General features: G+C 44.3%; 1 protein-coding gene across 2 annotated transcripts in view; it reads right to left on the reverse strand.

Moving 5' to 3' along the window:
* Positions 1 to 5,371: 5,371 nt before the first annotated feature.
* KLHL29 (kelch like family member 29) overlaps positions 5,372 to 9,254 on the reverse strand; it is a 162,514-nt gene continuing 158,631 nt past the window's right edge. For both annotated transcript variants that reach the window (XM_080909809.1, XM_080909810.1), the window contains one exon: positions 5,372 to 7,401. In XM_080909809.1, the coding sequence (XP_080765935.1) occupies positions 7,218 to 7,401 (184 nt within the window). In that variant the 3' untranslated portion in view covers positions 5,372 to 7,217. The remainder of the gene's footprint in view (positions 7,402 to 9,254) is intronic.

The following is a 9,254-nucleotide window of genomic DNA, read 5'->3' on the forward strand; positions in this document are numbered from 1 at the left end:
TTCTTTCTTTTGTTTATTGGATATTCTCTGCATTTACGTTTCAGATGTTATCCCCATCCTCCAATTACATCCTCCCTCCCCCCCATTAACTCCATGAAGGTGCTCCCTCTCTCAACCACCTTCTCCCACCTCAGCACATTGGTGTTCCCCTACACTGGGAAAACAAGCCTTCGCTGAACCAAAGGCCTCTCCTCCCTTTGATGTCAGTGAATGTTATCCTCTGCTGCATATGCACCTGGGTCTCTCCATGTGTGCTCATTGTTTTAGTCCCTGGGAGCTGTGGTGGGTTTGGTTAGTTGATAATTTTGTTCTTCCCAAGGGGTTGCAGACCCTTTCAGCTCCTTCAGTCCTTTCTCTAGCTCCTTCACTGGGGTCTTTGTGTTCAGTCTGATGGTTAGCTGTGAGTATCCTCCTCTGTATCAGTATGGTTCTGGTAGAGCCTCTGAGGAGGCATTCATATCATGTTCTTGCCAGTAAGCACTTCTCGGCATCAGCAATAGTGCTTGAGTTTGGTGGCTGCACATGAGGTAGATCCCCTGGTGAGGCAGTCTTTGGATGTTCTTTTCTCCAATCCCTGCTCCTCTATTTGTCCATTTATTTCTTCCCATGAGTGTTTTGTTCTCACTTCTAAGAAGGACTGAGGCATCCACCTTCTGGCCTTCCTTCTCTTTGAGCTTCATAAATTGTGTGAGCTGTTTCTTGGTTATTCAAGCTTTTTGGGTTAGTATCTGCTTATCAGTGAGTACATACCATGAATACTCTTTTGTGACTGGGTTACCTCACTCAGGATGATAGCTTCACGTTCCATCCATTTGCCTAGGAATTTTATGAACTCAGTGTTTCTAATAGCTGAGTAGTACTTCACTGTGTATATGTACCACAATTTATGTATTTATTCCTCTGCTGAAGGACATCTGGGTTCTTTCGAGCTTCTGGCTATTATAAATAAGGCTGCTGTGAACATGGTGGAGCATGTGTCCTTGTTGGATGTTGGAACTTCTTTTGGGTATATGCCCAGGAGTGGTATAGCTGGGTTCTCAGGTAGGACTATGTCCAATTTTCTGAGGAACCACCAGACTGATTTACAGAGTAGTTGTACCAGTTTACAACTCCACCAGCAGTGGAGAAGTGTTCCTCTTTCTCTGCATCCTCTGCAGCATCTGCTGTCATCTGAATTTTTGATCTTGGCCATTCTGACTGGTGTGAGGTGGAATCTCAGGGTTGTTTTGATTTGCATTTCCCTGATGACTAGAGATGTTGAGCATTTCTTTAAGTGCTTCTCAGCCATTAGGTATTCCTCAGTTGGGAACTCTGTTTAGCTCTGTACCCCATTTTTAAATAGGATTATTTGATTCTCTACAGTTTAACTTCTTGAGTTCTTTGTATATATTGGATACTAGCCCTCTATCAGATGTAGGATTGGTAAAGCTCTTTTCCCAGTCTCTTGGTTGAGGGGAATTGGTCTAAAGTTCTCTTTCTTTGTAGGGTCTTTGGGTGGTTTAGGAATGAGTGTAATTGTTGTTATGAAGAATGAGTTAGGTAGTATTTTCTCTGTTTCTATTTTGTGGAATAGTTTGGAGAGTATTAGTATTAGGTTCTATGAAGGTCTGATAGAATTCTGCACTAAACCAATCAGGTGTCTGTTTATATGTCTGTTAAATCTATTTGATTCATAACTTCTGTTAGTTTTACTGTGTCTCTGATCAGTTTCTGCTTCCATAATCTGTCCGTTGATGAGAGTGGGGTGTTAAAGTCTCCCGCTATTATTGTGTGTGGTGCAATATATGCCTTGAGCTTTAGTAGGGTTTCTTTTATGAATGTGGGTGCCCTTGTATTTGGAGCATAGATGTTCAGGATTGAGAGTTCATCTTGATAGATCAGAAAATCAAGATCAGCTTTGGGGCAGGCTGGGATGTATAAAGACCTGCCTTTAAAAAAGTTTAGAAGAGTACCATATAACATTACACTTGGTATGTCACTAAAATAAAGGTTATCTGGGTTAAAAAGTTTGAAATTCTCTCATGCATTTAAAAGGGAGCATCAGATCAGTTTGTCTGGTAGCTTTGTAGTTTATCATATGTCACTAAAGGTGTTTAGTGAATTATCTTTTAAAGGAAGCAACTGCCAATCGCATAGTTAAATCTTCGTTGCAGATCAGTGGTGCTGCATTGATCTCCACATTGATTGAACTTAGCTGTTCTCAGAAACAGAAAAGTAGATTATTAGGAAGCTTTCATCCCTAGGTTTTATGCTAGGGTTGGCTGTAACTTTGCTAACACAAAATATTCATGTCAAGAAGTGTATGAAATAGAATGTCTTTATATTTTAATGTGGTGTTTTAATGAAATGCTAGAATTGCTATGAACAGTTTTGAATTTAAATACAGGTAATTGAAAGGAAGGAGACTTGGTCTTGGAATCAAGAGCTAGGCAAGGGCTGCCTTGGAAGTCATGTGCCTAGCAAGGGTTCTCAAGTCACTGAGCTGGCCATGGATACTAACAGGCCACTGACTGAGTTGCTGAAGTCTCAGAGCCTGGTGGGCTTACCTGAGTAGCCTCTGCAGGACTGTGTCAAGACTAAGTTTCCATTCCATTCATTTCCTTTGCTCTCCTGTGTGCTCATTACTCCCTTCATACGTGTGGGATGCTGCCTGTGCTGCTGAGGCAGCTGAGAATGCAAATGAGATCCTTTGTGCAGTCATGCCATGTGAGCATGTTACTGTGGTCACATGTGTTCACATGTGTTCACATGTGTTCACATGCTGGCCTAGTGGTGCAGGTCTGTAACTGCACTCCGGAGGTTGAGGCAGGAGATTTTTAAGTTCAAGGCCAGCCTTAGTGATTTAATAGGGCCTGTTGCAAATTATAAATGAGAGGGAGAGGGAGACAAGAGGGTGGGAGAGGGAGAGAGGAGCCAGGGATGCAGTTCTAGAATACTTGCTCAGCATGCATGAAGATTGTCCTGTCTCCAATCTTGGAGAAAGAGTAAGAAAATGAGAAGGTGGAGGAAATAAAGCACAAAATCTTGACAATGTATGTTTGACAATCTGTTCTCTTATTATTTTCTCAGATACTTTATTCTGAATTCTTTCAGATTTCCTTACTGCTTAAGGTGGCCAGAACACACACACACACACACACACACACACACACACATGCACTCATGCATGCGCGCACACACACGCGAACACACACACACACACACAGTTTCTTAGACAGAAACTCAGGGAACCATTACTTCCTGTCTCATTAAAAGAAAAGCACAGGTCCAGGGTTTGGTGATGCAGTTCAGTTGGCGTATTCAGCCCTGGGTATGACTCCCTAGCACTGCAGAAAAATAAAACAAACAAAAGAAAAAGAAACCCATATGCATAGCATATCTACCTTTTTATTACAGAAGTAATTATATATAAAGTCTTGAAAAGAGGAAATAATAAATGCTTGCAATCCCGTGAGTACAATGATAGGACTGTACACTTGGTTGTCTTGTATAGACACAAGGGTTTCTGAGGTAGTGTGGAAGAAGAAGGACCCTGGTCTTGAAGTTGCTAGAGCTAAGCATCTCTAGGCAGTCTTGCGAAGGAAGTTCTTCTGTGTACATTTATGCACAGACATATACATATACATCTTCCACAATAGCTGTGTATCTAAAGCTACAATCTCGTACATATATGGATTTTCTTGTGTGTGTGTGTGTGTGTGTGTGTGTGTGTGTGTGTGTGTGTGTGTCTTTTATACCTGAATCTCGAGGATCCAGGGCTTTGAGAGCTTAGCATAGTGGTCAGCGCTTCATTAGTGTTGACTAACAATTACCGGTCATTCTCTCGTGCCATTGTGACAGAATGGTTGGTGTTATTTTCTCAGAGTTCCTGTCATTTCTTTTTGGCTGTCTAGAAGTGATTTCTTCGTGCTCCTCCAGCTCATGATACAGGGTGCCTGTTGCCTTGCTATCTGCCCCTCTGCAGAGCTCCCCCTCATGGTTTAGGGAGCTAACTTGTTCAATAGCTGCAAGGTATTACCTCATTCATTGTCATATTTTAGTGTTTTTTCACTTTTGGATTCTATGTGCCAGCACCCTTTGTTTTATTTTTCTTTTAGGTCTGACACCTATTTCTTCTTAACTAACATTTCCAATTACATTACCTAGTTTCTTTAATGAAGATACTGTTTATCACACAGACAATAGATATGTCTCCTGACTACCCTCTTATTTTGTAGTTCTTAAAATAAAAGAGAGACCTACGCACACAATGTGCACTGTCTTCTCATCCTCTTTGTTAGATCAGGCAGGTGTGCCTTAAAAGTTCTCATGGTGCGTCTCCTAAGCCAAAGGCCTCCACTGTCTTTTTATGGTATGATAGAATGTTTACCATGCAGAGTTGGTAAAACACAGAAACTCTTCATGAACCACAAGACCATCTAACCAAATGAAATAGTTAAGAATGGAGCCAACAGACTGCTTTTATCGCAGGTTATCACCTTCCTCTTCATGGTTGGCTTCTTCTAAACAATCTCTGTCTTTCCTGCAGATGGATAGTCTTAGGGAAATACTGCTTTGTCAGGAATATGGTCTACTTATCCCACAGTTTCAACCAAGTCTCAAGAAAGCCCCTCCTCTTTCTTGCTGTTCCCTTATCAAGCTTTTGCTTTCAAGGAGATGACACTAGATCCTGGGAAGATTTAGGGATTAAGGCCACGGGGGCTTCATGTGGATGGAAAAATCTACCCTCTCTTCCAAAATTTCCTTCGTGACAGAGGTGTCTCCATATTTCATGCTAAGTAGTAGCCTTGCTTAGACGTCCTGGGTACGGCAGAGTGGGTGTGTGTGACAGACCAGATAGGCACAACTGAGGGAGGACACCCTGCCTGGATGTGTCTCCTCCTAGACTGATGAACTGAGGTGGCCTGAAGGGCCGAAGGGATGGGGTAAAAGCTATGGAGCTTTCAGATGCGTGGCTGTGGTAGGAAGATCACAGGAGCTAAGGGAACAGTCTGGGTGAATTCCATTCTCTCTCTAAGTCTCTAAGTCAGCTTTTGACTTCCAGCTGTTCCTTACTGTTCATCTGTCTCTGCCCCCTTGCAAAAGGGTTCTCTCTCATCATCAAAACCTACAAGGATGTCTGTAAGGGGACACACACTCTTGATGACCAAGAGGAGGAACTCAGTGTAGTGTCACTGAGGCAAAGGCGATGGCACATAAAAACATTGCATTGGCTTCCGAGTCTAGATCTATAAATATATTTATTATAATATAACAACTTAACAATAAACATATACTATATACAATACCATTACAGAGAACCCTGTTTTATATCATTCACAGAAATAGCCAGTTTTGCTCCAGTGTGATAGATGAGGAGAGAAACGGAATTTCAGTATCATCTGCGGAGTCTTGTTGACCACTAACACCTCCCTTGGAGGCAGATGCATACCAATGCTCATATTCGTCCTGCCCCAGGCAGTTAGAAATTTGTGCTCCAGTCCTTGGGTTCACACTTGCACCCTGTTTGACATAAATACTTTAAATGACATACAATGTATGTAGTTTTGTGCTTATTACTTTTTTTTAAATAATAAATAATATTAAAAAACTGCATAACGAAGCTCGGTATCTTGTCAAGTGGGAGCCACACTTGTAGTGCTAGAAGTTGATGCCCGTCGTTAGGACTGGAATTTTGTGTCATCCAATACTGAATGATGGAAAGTGTGTAGTGTCTCTTTCTCTCTGTCAATGGTTCTTATCATGAAGTGACGGCAAGCTGACTTTCCAGGTAGAAAAATGCTGTGTATTTGGTACTAACTTCAACTAAACAGCGCGGTGGCGGCGGCTCCTTCTTGCCCTGGAATGGGGGCTGATGACCGGGTGAGGTTTGAGGGTCTAAGGACTTAATGGGAAGGCCTTTCTCTTTTGAGCCTCCTTGGGACCTCTCCTGGCTTCCCTTTTCTCAGGTTACTATGCGACAGGGCAACAAGAAGAGTATTTCTGCTTGTGCCCCCTCAGGCCGTGCTGTCATGGCTCATCTAAGAAGGCTGTTCCCATCCTGAGAGCTCTCGTGGCAGGTGCCTTGAATATATAGCTATAAATATCAAAAATAGTCTCCTGTGCTTTGTAGACATTTCTTCTCCCTCCCTCCCTCAGTCCCTTTCCCGGGGCCTGGGTCCTCAGCTTTACCTCATGGAGGGAGCTAGACTGGTGTCAGAAGCCAGAACCACGTTCTTCTAGAACAGACCCTTCCCCCTGACAATGCCTCCGCAAGGCATGGTCATCCAGGGCTGTCTGGGAGTTAACTTTTTCCAAAAATAAAGTGGGGGGCATGGCCCACCTCAGGAGAGATCCTCTATTCTGCACATAGAAAAATGAGAGCAAGTGCCCTACCTCTGGCACTACCTACAAAGAGCTTTGGGAAGTCCCACAGCGTTGTCCCTCTTGTGGCCTCCTTCTCTCGGTACTTAAAAATAGCCTTTTGTGTATCAAGAAAATGCCTTGGAAATCTAAATAATTCATACTGGCTAAGAGAAAGCTAGCGTATCCACCATGTCCTTCTGCAGCAAAAACATGGTAGAAAAACCCATGAAGGACAGGTGACTCTTCCCAGTGACCCCTGCGGCTGCCAGCCCTGGTTCTGCACACGCAGCTGGCCCCCTATCTTGTCTGGTGGCACCAGCCCCTCTCCTAGGCCTTGGTGCTGCGCTGTCTCATCCCTCCTTTTTCTCTTGGCCACTTGAAAGTGTAGATAGGTTAAAAAAAAAAGCCCAAGAAAACAAAAGTAGGAATCAAAGTGATAAGGACACTTTGACCTTATTCCAAAAGAGCGTGATGCCCCAAATTGTCACAGGATAACTGATCTATGGTGGTTTAGGGATCAAGCTTGCTCTGCAAGAAGGAAAAAAACAGCTTCTCTCCCAGTTGAAAAATATGTGAAACTATTGCACCGGGCAGAGCGAGCGCCCTCTGTTCAGAGCAAGTGCCTCGGCTGGCCAGCGAGCCCGGGCTCCGTGCGTTCTAGGTTCCTGCTGCCCGGGGCACTGTGCACCGCTTCACCCAAAAGGCGAGGATGATTTTCTACATTCAATGTAGAGAATATTCGAAATGTTAGCGCAGTGAGTTTCTTGATTTTGTCTTGTGGGCCTCTTGTTGGTGTTGAAAGGTAACCATGGTTTGTGGCGTTCGCCTCACCGGACGTGTCCCATAGACTTGTCTTGGGCTTTCTGCTGACGTCAGCCGCTTTGAATATACTTCTTTATCACGACACAACCATGTCTGAACACAGGACAGGGCATGTGGGGTAGGAGGGTCCATGTGTTGGTTGTGGGCTCGTAGGCCTCCATGTTGCCCAGGGCTGGTCCCTCACTGCTCACGATACCTCCGGTTGCATAAATTTTACCATCCAGCACGACGGCACTGTGAGAGGGAAAGGGGAGCAGAGAGTGAGGCCTTGAATCCCCATGTTGGTTCTGGAGACCAATCCCAACACTGTGCGGTTGTGGGGCCCGGGGACCCCCTTGTACAGGTTATGTGGGACCTTGCTTGTTTTAGCTCCCTAACCTGGACCAATAAAGAACAAAACAACAATGTTAATAATAAAAAAATTAACTCCAAGTTTTTCTTCCCCAGACTCTGCTCCTGGAATAATGACTCTGAGTCTAATTATTTATTAATAAATGCATTGGCTATAAGCTTTGACTCATTCCCTGACCAGCTCGTAACACATTTAGCCCATTTAAACTATTCTGTGTCTTGGTTAGTCACCTCTCTTGAGGCCTAGCCTGCTTCTTTCTTCACATCTCCTCTGCATCTCTCCCAGCATCGCCCTGAGTTCATCTACCTGCTGGTTTATATCTGTCTCCTTGGACTCTCTCCCCTGCATTCTCTTGAATCTCTTTTTCTTATACTCTCACTATTTCCCAGAATCCTCTCTTTTTCTGCCAGTGTCCCACCTACTTTCCTTGCCTCAGCTCATTGTCCATTGGCTTTTTTTTTTATTGACAGGTGATGCTTACAAGAGATTCTCTGTACACAACAACCAGAGCATTTTCCTTACAGGAACACTCAGGAATCGTGCAATACTACTCTGTGGGGAGAGATGCTCATCTTCATTAGTTTCCCCTCCCAGTAATGCCGAGAAACTGAGGTCAGTTACAAAGGGGGTAGCTTCTGCTTGCTGCTGAGCCTTTACTGAGCCTCTTTTCCTACGGTGCATACAGAGTCTACTGACTGTTGGGAACGTACCTCAAATGCCAAGAAACAGAACAGGGGTTAGCTCTACACAGGTAGCAGACCTGTGATGGGGAGCTTTGCCACTGCCCAGGGACCTCCTTCTTCCTTTCTCCTTCATGTATGTGACCTGGGCTGCTTCTATCTGTAACTCAAGGACTAAGCATGCTCTACGTGGACCTGTCCCCTGAGTGACACTTTCTGACTGGGGAATGCTATTCCAGCCAGTGTTCTGCTCTTTCTGTGCTTCTTCAACTCTTCCTAAGTTAGTTGATTTTATCCTATGCATTTTTCTTGCATGCATGCATGTATGTAACACACGTGCCTAGTGTCTGCAGAAGTTGGAAGAGGGCATTGGATCCCCTGGGACTGGAGTTATGGATGGTTGTGAGCCACCATGTGGGTGCTGGGAATTGAGCCTGGGTCCTCAGCAAGTGCTCTTTTCTACCAAGCCACCTCTCCAGCCCTGCATTTGCTTCCTAATGCATCTCAACTGTTGCTCCAGCCACAATTCTAGCCCCAGAGTTTACCTTCATCCCATCTAATGGCTATTTCTTTTAGGCTAGATCTTGGAAATGGACCCAGAAGTTTTCCAAGGTCCTGAACGGAACACAGCCAGACATCTAGATTTCTTCTCAGGCACTGAGGCTTCTATCGGGTTCTCTTCCAGTTCCTTGCTACCCTGGGTGTTCATGGTCCTCTTTTAGGGCTAACTAACTCTGTTTCTCTCAAAAGGTCCGGTTTCTACCCCTGCTACTTAGTCTTTCCTTCATGGGCCTCTTCATAACTGACTCAGTTCTCCAGTCAGACCACAAGAGGTTGTGGTGCTGAGGAGATAAACCTGAGGAATTACAGCTTCACCAGGAGATTCTCAGTTCTCTTATCTCAGAGAGGAGTCAGACTTCCTCGGGCCAGAGAAGCCACTTATCCAAGTTGTAGCACCACGTTAGGAGTAAGGGTTTTATCGTCTGCAGTAACGCTGTACAAACAGTAGGTACTCAATAAATGCCCCTTGTTCTTCCTACTGAAAACTCAGTCAT

This window comes from Micromys minutus, assembly GCF_963924665.1.
Source record: "Micromys minutus genome assembly, chromosome: 1".
In the NCBI taxonomy this organism is placed as follows: Eukaryota; Metazoa; Chordata; class Mammalia; order Rodentia; family Muridae; genus Micromys; species Micromys minutus.